The sequence below is a fragment of the Metopolophium dirhodum genome, chromosome 3 (genome assembly GCF_019925205.1).
Source record: "Metopolophium dirhodum isolate CAU chromosome 3, ASM1992520v1, whole genome shotgun sequence".
In the NCBI taxonomy this organism is placed as follows: Eukaryota; Metazoa; Arthropoda; class Insecta; order Hemiptera; family Aphididae; genus Metopolophium; species Metopolophium dirhodum.
Genome location: NC_083562.1, coordinates 29,487,489 through 29,504,805, shown reverse-complemented (window position 1 = coordinate 29,504,805; position 17,317 = coordinate 29,487,489). Strand labels below are relative to the sequence as shown.

The following is a 17,317-nucleotide window of genomic DNA, read 5'->3' as shown; positions in this document are numbered from 1 at the left end:
TATTTACAAACGTTTCTATTTTCATAAGCTTCACGCACGACCTCCTAACACTTTTTGTACAAGCATTTCCAAAAGACCTTTTCATCAATTTTTACGAAGGGTGAATAATAAATAACAGTCATATCAGGATACCTATATGAGCTATGTGTAAATAATATATTTTAAAGTTTGTAAATTTTTAATTTTTTTTTTATCGCGTATCCCAACACGTATAATAACACAATCAATAAAATATTATCGATTTTTCTCGAGTCATTAAGCATTATAAAAATGTCTGTTATATCTTATAATCATATAATACATTTATTTTTATGTATCTATACAATGTTATATTCTTATATACCAAGTGATGGCTAACATATAAAACTTAGTATTCTATGTATATACTAATTATAAATTTAAAATATCCATAAGAAGGTGGGCAAGCGGGTACCGATCTGCTGTACAGCAGGTTATGAGTGAGCCACTGAAATGGATACCATGTAAACTTTGAATTCAATGATTTTATAATATCATTGTGTGGGTACGAACACGATTCTGAGCGAAGACGGTCTGTTAGCTTATATCACTAAGTATTCACTAAGTTTTTGATATTTAAGTAATTTATTGTACCTATTTCCTAATAAAAATAGTATTATGGTAGGTCGATTAAATATTTGCAAAAACATTGCATTTATTATGTTAGAGATATTTAATAAATTATTACTATATTAGTATAATATATTTATATTATATATTATTATTGTTATTAATTATTACATTTTGGGTCAGTACCGCCTTATTACCGAACGGTGTGAATAATTTCGTTGTATAAATGGTAAATTGCTTAAAACCAATTTTGGTCCAATAACCAAATTTGAATATCATGTATTTTATTAATTGTAGGTACTTCACTTCGATATATCGAATTGTTGTATTCATTATTTACGAAACTTACTGTATGCCTTTACTTGTTGGGGGTGTTAATTATAAACAAATATAATTAAATAGATAATAAAATAGAGATATACCTAACCTAACGTATTTATAGGGTATAATGATAGTTTTATGCCATTGTAGTTTTTATTTTCGTATTGCAATATTGCACAGCGTGTCATAATTGATCCATTTACAAGTTTTCAAAAAAAAAACCTAACCTTATAATTTATAATAGTTATTTATCTTAGATAATAGCTTAGATAACATATTTCCCATTTATCTGTATAAGATAAAAGATAAGAATATACCTATCTAGATAAAACACAACACTGAATAATAAGGTGATGCTTATATGGGCAAATAAATTTTTTTCTTCAATTTATTTGAGGGCACCTCGTAATTATTTTATACCTACCACGGAGATACTATTACATGTAAAATTTTTTTTTTGAATTTTTTTTAAAGGTCGCTACCAGGAATTGAAAATTGATAAATTTCGAAAAAAATTAATTGTTTGTATATTTTAATATCTAGTATAATTTTTACATATAAGGTAGGTATTATTATTTTAATTAGCTATGTTATAATTACATTCTACAAGTATTTACATTATTATAATATTAAAGTTGATTTTTTTCTGTCCGGATATTTTTGCCTTAACTGTTTTATTAGTAACAAAAGGAATTGTTTTTGTTCTTCATTTGTGGTGTGTAATTTGTTATATTCCTCCATCAAAGCCACTCCACTCTCTGCAATATCGTTAACAACTCTCATTGACTGAACGATTGCTTTACTTTTTTTATAATCTTCGTCTTCATCCGACTGTTATAGGTCTAGTAGGACCCCCATTTTTTAGTTAATATTAATATTAATAATATTAGTCAGTAATTAACATATGTATAATATTAATAATATTATTAAAATTAATTTATAATTTATAATAAAATCTTAATATTAAGAAAATCCTAATATTAAGAAAATATTAAGAAAATACTAATATTAAGAAAATATTAAGAATATCCTAATATTAATAAAATCCAAATATTAATAAAATCCTAATATTAAGAAAATATTAAGAAAATCCTAATATTAAGAAAATATTAAGAAAATCTTAATATTAAGAAAATCCTAATATTAATAAAATCCTAATATTAAGAAAATCCTAATATTAATGAAATCCTAATATTAAGAAAATATTAAGAAAATCTTAAAATTAAGAAAATCCTAATATTAATAAAATCCTAATATTAAGAAAATATTAAGAAAATCTTAATATTAATGAAATCCTAATATTAAGAAAATATTAATGAAATCCTAATATTAAGAAAATATTAAGAAAATCCTAATATTAAGAAAATCCTAATATTAAGAAAATCCTAATATTAATAAAATCCTAATATTAAAAAAATTCTTATATTAATAAAATCTTAATATTAAAAAAATCCTAATATGAAGAAAATATTAATAAAATCCTAATATTAATAATAAATTTTTTTATAATCTTCGTCTTCATCCCAATGGTCGACATCTTTATTAAAAAACTGAGAAGAAATTCCTAATATGTCAAAGAATTTGCGAGTGTTGTCCGTTACAAAATCTTCTAAGTTTTTTCTTAAAACAATATCGGGTCCCAAACTTATGCGTTTCACTGGGTGCTTCGTTCCTTCATTTTGCATAGCAACCACCATGTTTCTTTTTGTTTCGGAAGAAACATTTTGGTCAAAAAAGGCGAATGCGATCAGTTATTCTGATAAGTACCAAAGATGGCCAAGGAATTTCTTCATAGCTTTTTTAGAAATCATTACATTTACTTCTTCGTATTTCTTTAAATCTTTTAATAGTTGTAGGTCATTTCTAGGAGTAAATCGCTGTAGCAGCTTGAAACCAATATTTTATGTATATTCTTATAGTAAAAATACAAATGTCACAAATTCCTGCATATTCTTTTTTCGTCAGCTTAAATTGTCCTCTAAATAAATATATCTTTAAGGAATATATGGCTTTTGCCATCCATCGAGCACGATGAAGTCCACCAGGGGATCTAAAATATATACCTTTTTTAGGAACTCCCCCTAGAAAATAATACATAGGTTCAATTATTCTTTATAATCATCTCTTGGTTGAAACTCCTCTAGTTCTACCTTTTTTTTTAAGGTAATTTAGTTTCAATTAAATTTAGTGACATCTGGCCGATCAACCATACTTCAGTCGTTTGTCTCGTCGAAACCACTGTATTAATACTAGTTGCCATAATAGACGTGTTTAATAAACTATAGTAACTGCGAGATTAACGTTAAAAAAAATAAATTGAGCCCAAAATAAGTATAAAAAGCTACAACAATTTCAAACATTAAACACGAATACGATGACAATGTAAACTGATTATGAATTTGTGACCAAGACACCCGTAGTGAAATATATTTCTTCCTATCTTTATGAGTCTATAGAAATTATCGATTATAATATTGTGCCCATATCATCGAAATAATGTGTTTTTCGTTATCTTTATAGGTCTATAGAAATTATCGACTATACCTATTTTTGGCGAAATTGTAGCATTATTTTATCTGCTGGTAGCGACCTTTAAAACTTAATTATTACACCTGAAACTTTTCCTACAGCTCATTTGTATCATATAGAACAAATTGGCAAGGTGCCAAAATTATATTTTAAAAGTTGAATTTTAAGCACCACCCTACTGAATATACTTATTTTATTTATTGAAACGTTTTGACCAATTTTAACAATATCAAGTCAACAAAATAATAATATAAGTATATATATAAGTGCGAACCAACCATCATGATACCTGCAGATTTAAGGCAGCCTTAACCATCTTCGTGGCATCTGTCAGTCTATCGGCCATAGAGTACCTCTTATGCTATCGGCAGAGCCTTGTATAATCATTATCACCCCGCAGCTGACAGTCACTTGCATTCTGCATTTTGGACCACTTGCAGCGGGCTATCGTAGTATAAGGTGGTTATGAGGTATATAGCCAGCGAGACTGTCCTTCACGTCATCGGCCATGAAGTTTCAAGTTTTAAGTCTGCTTAACGAGTCGATATGCTATAAGACCGTCTCGGTGGCTGGTCGGCTCGTCATGGACCGACAGCCGACGGAACAAATTGCCACTGCAAATAAAATAAAATCAGTTTTCGGACATTAATAATTTCCTACTTTGTGCATCCTCTTCCCCTCCACACACTCCAGAACCATAATACATTTTGTTTTACGATCAATTCGAGTGGGTATTATTTTATACATACGAACAATTTAATATTATATAAACCTTACAAAAATATTAATAAGTATGATGGTCGAACAATAATGCTCTAAAATGTACTAAATATGCATGTAGTTGGCAGTTAAATGCATTTTAAAAATCAAATTTATGTGTTTAAAAAAATAGAAAACATGCACTTGTTATATATTTTTTATACTCAGATTTAAATGTTTTTATATATTCAGTTTATTTTTAATTCAGATTACGTCAAATTCTATAAAATATTAATTTATATCAACTTTTTCAATAGATAATAGGTAGATATTATATCTTATTCAATCTTGTAGAATTAATAATTCAATCTTTGACGTATAAAATATACTATTGGTCGTGAGTTAAAAAAATCTAATCTAAAATTGTATTAGTCATCAAGTATGTACTAAATACATTTATAAAATCACGAAATATCTTATCCAAATTATTCAAATTAATTGAACCAAAAAAAAAAAATTACAAATTACAAAAATAATTACAATGTAAGTTGTAACTAAGTTCAACCTCTATTAATATACCTAAGTATTATTTAAAACACGGAACTATTCATAATTAGTATTATCAATCTTAACAAATCCACTTTTTATTTTTAATATACAATACCTACGAATTTATAATGAGTTGTAATGTGTAAACTAATTACATTTTATCAACAATAATTGTTACAAAACCATATAGACATTTCGAAAATCTGTATGTTTATGAATCCCTGCCGCGTAGGTACACAATACTGCAAATCGCAATAAGATTTTCGTGATAATTCCCGATTTATTTATTAATTGTTGTCCACAGGTTATGATTAGGGATCCGAGCGCATTGCCGATCGATCGGGGAATGATGGTGGCCAAAGGTACCAGCGGCTATATAAAAGTATGGGGTGATAAGGTGATTCCAACGAAACGTCTCATACGTGTGAAACCCGAAAAGCGACAATGTCTGTACCCTGACGAAAAGACCTACTTGGGCCGGGGCTATTTGAGGTCAAACTGTTTGTTCAACTGTTACCAACGGTTTATGTTTAATGATTGCAAGTGCGTGCCGAGTTTCTATTATTTTCACTACGAAAAAGGTAAGAAAAGAATAAAAAAAACAACTAAAAATGCTACCTTACACACTGCAGCAGTATACCATTATTGTGACATTGTAACGATACATTTCTGGTTCGGGTTGTAAGCCGGACGAATACCAAAAACGAACAATGCCGGTTTGGACAATAATAATAATAATAATAATAATAATAATAAAATAATAATAATATTGTTGCTTTCAGATCTTCCCTATCCCGAGTGCAACGTAGAAGGACTTGTATGCTTGGCCGAACATTCGTGTAATTATTATTCCTGCTAAACACGTATTATTTATGCATTGTATAATAATATATAAACCGGTCGCTTCTAGTTTTTCCACATATTCGTAATATTATATACTATTATATTATATTGTATAGTAGTTTATTCCTTGTAGTATCAATATTGTCCGAAGTACCGATAGAAATACGATTGTGAACGTTTATTATCGTCGATACCTTTTTGACTATTTTGATTGAGAACGCTTAGATTTTATAATTCCATTCAACGTCCCCAAATAGAATAATATAGAAGTCTTAAAAACCAAGTATACATAATGTAAGACCTAACAAATGAAATAACTTTTATTCTAATCAATAGTTTTAATTTGTTTTTTATATAAAAAACTGTATTAACCCTTGTGTTACATGTACAACATTCTATATTTTTATTTTAGATTCTGAGCGGAGCGATGAATGTATTAATTTTACAGAGATTTGTGTTTTAAAAAAAAATTTTAAATTGTTGTGTTTGTCATCATGTTTGGGGCAGTAAAACTGCTTCGATTTTCTTCAACAGTATTTTGTTCGAATGTTCGATGAAAAATTGAATCTAGTGGTGCATTTCGAAGGATGAAAATTCCCAATAGTTTTCAAAAGCGACGTGAAAAACAAAAGAAAAATTAATAAAAAACGGGAATTTTTACGCAAAATCTGTTTTCGAGAAAATTGATTTTGGTTTTTGGTGTAACTCTAAAACAAATGACCGTAGGGACAATTTTGACTGAATGTTTATATTAGCATTTTCTATACACCATAACATTTTGACTTATTTTGAGCTGTTTACGGACATTTTCAGTTTCCATTCTTTTTTGTTTTTTTTTCTATAAATATTAATAAAATTTTATTTGTTGAGTAAAAACCCTTGAAAATTTAATACAAGGCTCCTACTATATTGTTACAATGACATTTAAAAAATATTAAAAATCGTTAGTCATAGTTTTTATTTACAAGCATTTAAATTTCTAATATTGACAAAATACGAAAAAACCACGAAAATTAGCAAATCATTTTGAGTTGAGAATTCATAAAAATTTTACTTTTTCAATCTAAAATTTGAAAATGTAATACAAGATTACCCATAAGTTTGACTACCTTTATCAAAAATAAAATGTCTACAAGAAAGTCAAATTCAATTTTTACAACATTTGATATTCATTTGATTTCTCGTGTAACGATTTCCTTATTTTGTTGTAATTAAAAAATGTATGACTGTAGATACTTGAAAATTTCACTGAATGTTTATATTAGTATTTTCTATACACAATAAAATTTTGAAAATAATTTGACTCTTTTTGAGCTGTTTACGGACATTGTCAGTTTTCAATTTTTTTAGTTTTTTTTTCTATAAATATCAATAAATTTTTATTTGTTGGGTAGAAAAGCGTGAAAAATTAATGCAAGGCTCCTGATATATTGTTACAATAGCAGTTGAAAAATATTAAAAATACATAGGCACAATTTTTTTTGATAAGCATTTTAAGTTCAAATTTTGACAAAATGTATCAAATTTAAAATTTAATAATTAGTTTGTAGTTAAAAATGTATAAAATGTTCAACTTTTGTAGCTGAGGATTGAACATTTAAAACAAGGTTCCACGTAAATAAGTAAATATATAAATTACTATTCACAATAATATCATCAAATATACTTAGTAATATCATAGGCTGACTGACCATTTTCGCTCAGAATCGTTTTTGTTATACAATGATATTATATCATTGAATTCAAATTTAATACCATCCATTACAGTGACCCACTTGTAACCTACTGTAGATACAGCAGAGCGACTTCCACTTACCCACCTTTTGGTTTTTGGTGTAGGTAACTCTAAAACAAATAACCGTAGATATATAACTGAATAACTGTAAATACATGAAAATTTCACTGAATGTTTATATTTTAATTTTCTCAACAGTTTGACTCTTTTTTAGCTGTTTACGGATATTGTCAATTTTCAATTTTTTTGGTTTTTTTTTCTATAAATATCAATAAAATTTTATTTGTTGGATAAAAAAGCGTGAAAATATAATACAAGGCTCCTGATATATTGTTACTTTAGAAGTTGAAAAATATTAACTATTTTTAAATGTTTATTTTCAGTACTAAAAAATAAAAATAAAACTTTGATTTTAATTGCAAGAATCAATACATTATAATATATGAAAAAAATATTGATTTTAATAAAATTTTAATTTGCAAGGTCTTCCTGTTTTGTTCTGTATATAGTTATCAAAAATATATGATAAATTTATACTATACTAGTTATAGTAACCCAAACTTTGAGTTTTATGATAACTTATTTTTGTTTGAGATAGCATATTACTGAATCCATCAATAATGATAATCTATATAAATACAAAGATAACGAATTGCTTACAACAATTATAATTTAAATATACTCATATTTGAATATGAAATACATACACGCGTCATTGATAGTTTAAAATATAACTGATATTTTTTTTAGCTATATTTTTCAATTTTTGTATAATAATATGTATAATGTATATGAGTTTTGAGTTGATTTTCAAAATTTAGATATTAAATACATACATGCCACTTCTATATGGCAACGTTGCACAAGATTTCACTTTCAATAGTACAGTTTTTTTTTTTTTGTCAGTGGTTATTTCATTATTTCATTTTAAGCGTTTTTAATCGTTCGGCAGAAAAAGTAAAATGTTCTCAATAGTTTTGTAACCAGAGTACTGAAATCTGACAAGTTATATCCTTTTTTTTTGTAGTGTTTTAAGAAACTTTTCCAAACATAATTTTAGATCTAAACGAAGTGAAGAATATATTTATTTTACAATGATGTGTTTTTTATTTACTGTATAATTGTTATGTCTGATGACACATTTTTCAGTAGACAAAATGCTTCGATCATAAACTTCAAGGGAGGTTTCCGGGAGAAAGCAGGATTTAGTTTGTTAATTTGATGGGTTAAAAAGAGAAAATTCTCAGTATTTTTTAAAATAATCAGTAAAAACAAGCAACAATTTAAATACGAACGTTTTCTTAACATTTTAATAGTATTATTATTAAAATAATTGTTTTGAAAATTGTAACAGGTAGATTATTTATAATTAATTATTAATGAACTTATTATAATAAATAAAAAAGGAATATACATTTTAAATTATCTTGGTGAATATGATTTTGTTTAGTTTTTGATGGGTTGAGTATTTACATACTACATTCCTGAAGTCCAGTGTTATCGATAAAATTGGAAATATTTATTTGTTCAAATAGGTATGTCATAAATATGTCACCTAAATTGTATTTATACGTATGGTCTCTAAGTTGTATTTTTGCATACGTTTAGTTCGTGTTGTTCTTAAAAAATATGTATCAAATTAAAAACTTAGAAAAAAAATGTACATAATTTTATAAATTAATTCTGGAATAATTTACTCAAACCTTAAAAACCTGATTCCCTGCAGTTGAAGGTCATTGTAGGGTTCCGGATTAGTCTTAATAGTCATTCGGATTATAGACAATTTTTTAATCCCAATTAGTGGTCGTCCTCGGATTCTACGATTCAACCTAGACTTAAAATGTCGTTAATACCTACAAAATGAAAAATTGCTACTTCGTCATCAATTGATGCAAACTTTGTTGTTTTTGTAATAGCTATAGTTATACAACTATAGTTGTATTACGTGAATTCGGTGACAAGTCTCAAATTATATTTTCGTCGAGTATATAATATGTAATTAGGTTAGTACAACTCAGGAAAATCAATTAAAAGGTATCATCGATTTTATATAGGTAATATTATTATTGTTATAAACAATTCATTACGAATTTGTGACCTTTTGAGCGACCTTATAAATACGACTATATTATAATTATATACTACACTGACCTTAAATTATAAATTTATCAGAAAAATAACTGTATTTGTAATTTTTTTTAAATGTCAGTTTATATATTATGTATTCATTGTAGTTGGTGATCCACCTAGATTAATTTTCTTATACAATGTTTGTGTATTTCAAAAAATATTAACACATGGTCTGAAATTCTGAATATAGTGCATAACATTATATTACTAACACTACATTTGAATAATACTTAACTACGGCGATTTTGAATTGTATAATCGGAAGCAGAACACTTTTCTAAAAAAGTTGATTTGTAAACGGAGTGTAGTAATAGTGCTTCAATGGACTATGTACACATTTTTTTCCTTTTGAAAAATACAAAAATTCAACAAAGGCAACAATTAGTGTGGATTAGTATAAATAGATTACTCCATTATTTTACTAAATATATTAGATACCTGTATAATAACTGCAAGGTCCAGCTCTGCATTTTCGTAAAATTTACCTCACTACACACAAAATATAAAATCAAAAAACAACTACTTTGAGGCACGTGAAGGAGTTGAGTTATCATAATCAAAATATATACCAATATTATTTTTACAATGCACCTAACGAAATTCCGAGGCCGACAATATAAATATTTAAAATATTTTTTAGCTACCATTATAAAACATTATATACGTCATAATTATTAATGGGACATAAGTAATCCGTTTTATCATGCTGCTAATTGCTAAAGGTGCTTAGGCTCCATTGCGTATTGTTAATTGTTATATATTGTTTTGTTTATTCATTGTAATATTAGTCATTTTCTTTTATAACTGTTAGATTAGAAATATTATTATATATTTAAACTTATAGTTGAACAAAAATGAATTGTTTGATCGTCGTTTCAGCAAATTTCATCAACATCGTGGATCGCGACAAAAATTTATCTACGCATCTCAGATGCGAATGTCCAGGCGATTGTCGCAGTCAAAAGTACAAGTCTAACATTGTCGTGTTAAACGAAACGTAAGCATTTTCTTTGTTACGCGAGACGCTTAATATGTTATAAAATATCTGATTTTTTAGTAATAATTTCTGTTTTTGATGTTCAAATAGAATTTATGATAAAATATCCAAATGTATCATGGTTTTGAAAAAAATCATAATTTATCATCAGCTATTCAAATATATCATATCTCAAAAACTTTCAAGGATTATAAACGTATAATATTATTTACTATAAGATATTTTTCAAAATACTTAGATTCACTTTTCACTTTAAGCTTTTTATACTTAAAAAATATTCTAACCATTCTACGAGTATAACATTTTATTGGGATTTGTTTTTAGAAAAATGTTGTGTGACCTACCGTACTAAATAGTACCTACATAAATAAATTAAAAATATTCTCAGATATAATTATAAGCTTACAGGCCACGTCCGCTCAGAATAAATTTTGCATACAATGATGTATCATTAAATTTAAATTTAAAATTGACATGACAGTAACCCATTCAATGACGAGGTACAATCGATATCTTCTACACAAAGTATATCAAGTTCACTGGGTTTCCTTATTTGATAGGTACCTACAAAATAAAAATAAACATGAATTGACTAAAGATAATTTCTAAATCATCTTATCTAACTTTATAGTAACAATATTTTTTGGTACACATTTACACAGCTTGTAAAAATACGGAAACATTTCAGCAATAACTTTAAAATAAAAAATAATGTATCAAAAGTGCGAAATTGAACTTTTAAAATTACCAGGTTAAAGACATAATCACTTGTTTGGACTTTTGTACCTACAAGGGGCCTAAGAATACGTTGTACAAAAGAGTAAAACGCATTCGCGACAATATCAGAGGCCACAGCCCTCACGGCTATGTAATAATATTCTATATTTTGAAAAAAAATAGCTTTTATGTAAAGCTTTTTTTTTTTTTTTTTTTATTTACATAAGCCGCAACAGCAAAAACCACCTTTGTAAAGCTTTTATCGGTACACAATCCACCATATTAAATAATATTATTATCACGTCTCGACAATATAACTTATTATTACTGCAGTAAATAGTTAACAAATTTGGTTGTAACTATAAAAAAAAAAAAATGGTTTGACTTTCGAATAATTCATGATATTATAATGAGTGTCTTTAATTTTGATTATAATATCACTTCGTAGATAAATAATTCGAATTAATCCAGGTATATATTCTGATGTTAAATGAGTCCAAAATGACATTTTTTTTCTGTTTTCAGATCAAGCGCTGACCAAATTACCGTTGACGTTTTCTTTCACAGGTCTACGTGCTTCCTATACGAAACGGATTTAGTGTTCGACTTTATGAATGCTCTAGGTGAATATAAAATAATATATAACATTATGTTAAATTAATTATTGTTTTATTCAAATAATAATTAAATGAATGGACGGACGCGGCGGCGCCGTTGACTCTTCCGCAGACGAAAACAATTTTTATAGCAGACCTCTATATAGAGATATATTGGTATACGCGTAAAGCGTGTCGAGATTAAAAGCGTTCTTTTTTTTACACCTAATCCATATACACAGAGTGATTCTTTTATTGGAACATAGCACTATATATTTAGAAGACGCATTTTTAAACATTTTTTTAAAATTTAATTTTAAGAACATAATAATAATATTATATACCTACTATTATTACTATATTTAGTAAAATAGTTAAAAATTATAATTTTTATGTTTTTGAATCTTTAAAATCCCCTATAATTTGTTCTACCAGATATTGCCCGTTTAATGGTAAAATAGTCCTCCTGTATACAAAAGCAATTTATTTTCTGGAGCGATTTATTCATGTATATACCTACAAAGTGACTTTTCCTTCTCGCCTCAACGGTTTTATTTGCAGCAGATGACCTAATATGTCGTTATTATATAATTAATTCATTGTTAAGACGGGATGGTCGCATATGATGTGTTAGTATCATATATAATAGTATACAGGATACATCACTACCGACTTATTTAAATGTAATTTCAACTTGTATTTAGGTACACCCTGATGTACACCCAGTGGTTCTCAACCTTTTTTTTCACGATGACACTCTAACATAAACCCTAATAAATGATGACATAAATATTGTATGAATAATCATTGGATTCTTAAAAAAATAACAAACATAAAATATATTTTTAGATTCTGAGTGGAGCGAGTTATAGTGGTTTTACGATGGTGTTTATTTTTTTATTTTTATTTTTTTTTTATCCTGTATACAACATTTCTACCAGAAGGAGTGCTTCGATTTCAACATATAGTATCTTATCTTTTAGAAAATTGGATCGAAATGGTACGTTAAAGAGGTCATTTTTCGATTTTTTCAATAGTTATTTAATGCCATGGGAAAAACCACCGACAAATTACAAAAAACCGCTAAAAATAGGATTTTAATTTCTAACGCTTTGTTCATCACCATAGAAACGAATAAAAATAACTATTTTAGTTCAAAATCAAAATCAAAATATCGTATTCACCCATGGAAAGCACAACTATTGTTTATATGTATAAGTTTTATAAAAGGTCGAATTCTCTGTATTATGGTTATTGCACAACATTTAACACAAATTTTCTACGTTCGTAAGATGGAGACAACACATGTGGGTGTGGCGTCCTCTTAAGGAAGTTTACTAGTTATATATCATTATTGTTTTATGGGTAAAACATCGTTAATATTGTTTTTCTGTAGTTTTTACTACTACACTGTATCATAACGTTGTAATAATTTCATGAACCTAAGTATATTTTTCAAACACACTGTATAATTAATGTACGGGTATTTATATTTTATTCTGTTACTTATTCTATGACCAAAATGTATTATATAGGTATTTATATTAATAATATTAAAATGTACACTATATCATACATTATATATTATTATAGTTTGTTAAATTGTCAGTTGTGTATATAAATGCTAAACGAAAGTATAAATTATTGTTAAATGATTCGTTCAGCGAGTAGATGTATAGTATACCTATTAATATATCTCCCTATACACCAGGGAAAAAGATAAACATAATTAAATATTTACAACGAATAATATAAAGACGTATAGTAACTAGAAATCGTTTATATTGACGTTCAAATGACGAGGTCATAATGAACGATAGTCATAATGTGAAAAATTTCAAAAACAAAAAGTCATTAAAAAACTGTATAAGACATAAGTACAGTAACTAATTATGTGTATAAAGAAAAATCTGTTATTTATTATTTTAACATGTTTTTTTTATATTTTTTCAAAGATTGTTTCTGTACTTCAAATTATTATTAGCCATATAATTTTTGGACACTGATTGTTTAATTTTTTGCCTTATCTTATATGTAGGTATACTTGTCATAAAATATCGATAATAAGACCAGTATAATATTGCGTGGTCATTTCAGATAAAATATTTGTCTTTATTCACTAAAAACAAATTACATTACATTCGTTTGGTTATTAGAAGAACTTTATACTTACCAATGAAAATTAGCACATTATAAAATATTAAAGGAGTTTCACCGGATTTCAAATCATTAAACCTAGTATATCATTACAACCGGTTATAATAACGATATTTACTGTATGTTCCTGCCAAATTGAGCCAGCAGATGTAAATTCCACCAACTGCAACCTTTTCAAACCTTTTTCATGTAAATTCCTATGGTAGGTATAAAAGAATACTTTTTTATTACTTGAAAAAAAATCGAAATTCCACAGGTTTTTTTACCTATAATAAAATTGACATTATGTAAGTACCGGTTTTTATTATACATTATATGTCTTAAATCCCATATCACTCTTAGTGATCCCTGACAAAGTGGCAAATTAATATTTTAAATTCACTTTTTTACAATAATAAATATGGAAGTTCTAATTTATAAGCCAAAGATTTAATAAAACATTTTTCTATGCAGTTAAGTTTTAAAAATTTTCAAGATCACATATTTTTAGTTTTGAAAAAAAAATTATTTAATTGGGTGAAAATCGACCAAGTTAAAGCAAATTAAGATGTTTACATTTCCAAGGTATAACTTGAAAATGTAAAAACTCAATTGCCTAAAAAATTTTTTTGGAATTTTTGTAACAAAACTAAATCTTATTTCATTCAATTAGAATTTGAATATGTATTTTCTGTAATTTCTGTATTATTTTATAACTGTACAAAAAAAACATTTAAAAATATTAATTTGCCACGAAGATACAACAGCGATAATTTACTTTCGGGACAGATTTTATATTATATTTTATTCAAATACTTACTTACACTAGTTTAAAAAATATTATATAATCATCAATAATGATTATTAATTAGTTAAAATAAGATAACAATTATATTAATAAAAAACAGTTGATGTGTAGTTATACTAATAATTGTTGTAATTTGTGGATTTTGCCATCGGTAAAGTTTTCAAGTCAATAAAAACGAACCATAGTATTTACATTTCTTTTAAGGTAAAAAAAATGTCAGTGGTATAAATCCATATACCCTAAAATCGAATACCTATATAAATCAGTGGAATTTACAATCAGCCAATTTATTGAGTCTAGAGATTCAGCTAAATTATTAACCAAGAGCAATGCGTTCTTAGCGATAATAGTTGATTCGGTCTTAAAAATGTTATCTGTCATGAGCGGTGGTCCATATTATTTAGTGGCTTAACTGTTAAGATCTGTGTCATACCTACAAATATTAAAAAAGCTGAAAAGATTGTATCTTTGAACGCGCTAATCTCAGAAACTACTGGACCGATTTCAATAAAAGTTATATCAATATAGATTCCTTGAGGCTCAGATGGTATTTTAGATTCTTTATATCAATTTCGTTTTGACCCACGAAAATCAAATCATTTTTTGTTCATATTATATAGCGTGGTCATTAGTTACAGAAATAAAATTAAAATCAATTTATTAATTTAAATTGGTAATATATTAGGCGAACACCGTCCGTAGCTATGGTGGTTTTTTAAATAAAATAAAATATTATTTGATTTATTGTTTGTTATTCAAATTCAATGCACTTATGCACTTTGTAGCTTATATAGACTCAATAACCACTGTACCAAAGATTATGAAATTGATTGTTTTTAAAGGTATCAGAAAAATGTAAAGAGTAGTGTAAATCACGTATAAAAATACATACCAAGTGCTATATATCCAATACACTACCAGTGGATTTCTCATATCGGTCGTATTCGTTCACAATGCGAGGTACACGACTGTTATAGCACCGTATTTTGTGTGCGTTAATTTTTTTCAGGGCGAAGTCGTAATATAAACGTAGTATATATTATATAAATTTAAGCAAGATAAAATTTTTGATATGTTAATTTTTTTGTTTGTTTTTTAGTCGGCTACGGAGGAGTCTGTGGACTTTTTCTCGGGGCGTCATTGATCAGTGGCGTTGAATTTATAAATTTTATGACGTTTCGTTTGTACGACTATTGGTTGAACCGTCGACATCGAAACAAAATCGTCCAACGTTTCATTCATTGAAATGATGTGTTATTAGTTATTACAGTCGATTTTCCTCAAAGACCATTCTATAGTTGAGAATTGTATTTATCTAAATTAATTTATAGATTTATATTATATTCGTCATTAATATATACATATAATTCGGATGTCATAAAATAAAAAAACACATTTAATTCTTACCGTATAGGTAATAAACGCTGTTTATTTTTTGCGCTTGGTTCACTTTTATAGGTTCAACATTTTAAATGTAATAATACTATGATAATATACCTTATGGATTTTTAGAAATGTATGTTAAGAAATATAGTTAAGACAAAAATATACGGCATCAAACAAAAATTTTAAATTTAATTTTGTATTTTGACGAACCGAAACCTCTGAGAAGTCCAATTCCAGCCGCTATAATACGTCGGAACACTTTTTATAATAATTATAGCCTAGGTATGTCATTTATTTTACGAAGCTTTATTATGTTATATAAATAATGTTGAATAGATAATTATTATGAATTCGTATTAAAATGTTTATTTTATCATTTATTATACCTATAGAACAGTTTAAAGACTACAGTTTGCCAAACATCCACTGAACCTCAACGGAATAATTTAATGTTATATCGAAATCGATCAGGTATATAATTAAATTATTAAAACCAAATTCCTTTATAGCGTGCATTGCAGATTTCTCGTTGCAAATAAATTTGTATTTACCAATACAAAAAAAAAAAAAATTAAAAAGTTGTACTTTTACCAATTAAAAATATAATATTATGTATTAAAGCTCGAGCACATCGTATTCGGTAAACATAGTGAACATAGTAAATATTTTATTCTATTTAACATATATATTATATATATAAAGTTTATGTATCCACCGAGAGAAAATATATTTCATCGAAAGTAATTAATTGATTTAATAATATCTGGTTTTATGTGTTCGGTGAAAGCTATATTTATATAGTGAGCGTTTAATTATAAGGTGCAATTTATTCATCCAACTTTGGATTGTACTGTGTGTGTATAATATAACGTGGTCCAAAATTGCACGGCATTTTTTTGTGTCTCGATTAGGTCAAAAGTATAAAATGTATACTCAAAAATATTTGCAACTTGCAAGCGTAATATGATATAATAACATAATAATAGTAAATAGTTATTAGAAAAAGAGCAGGGTAATGGGTATAGTTTAAAAGGTGTTCAAAACTTAGCCACCCTCCGATACCGCTTTGTACGCATTTTGTAGGGATTTTGCTGACATCAATAATAATTATTCAATAACTAAACATACAAGTTTAACTTATTGTGAGGGCCCCTTATCAAAATTGAATTATTCAAATACTACCTACTCGAACCACATCAACACTTATCTTGGTTTATTTGCATGCATCCGGTTACGCACGGACGGGTATAATAAGTGTATGACGCGAGTGACGGTCGTTGCGC

The 17,317-nt window shown here is 27.0% G+C and overlaps 1 protein-coding gene across 1 annotated transcript in view; it reads left to right on the top strand.

Moving 5' to 3' along the window:
• LOC132941142 (pickpocket protein 19-like) overlaps window positions 1-16,328 on the top strand; it is a 34,257-nt gene extending 17,929 nt beyond the window's left edge. The window contains exons 10-14 of the mRNA XM_061009070.1: window positions 4,991-5,267; window positions 5,469-5,525; window positions 10,274-10,391; window positions 11,634-11,731; window positions 15,748-16,328. Coding sequence (XP_060865053.1) covers window positions 4,991-5,267; window positions 5,469-5,525; window positions 10,274-10,391; window positions 11,634-11,731; window positions 15,748-15,893 — 696 coding nt within the window. The 3' untranslated portion in view covers window positions 15,894-16,328. The remainder of the gene's footprint in view (window positions 1-4,990; window positions 5,268-5,468; window positions 5,526-10,273; window positions 10,392-11,633; window positions 11,732-15,747) is intronic.
• Window positions 16,329-17,317: the final 989 nt, after the last annotated feature.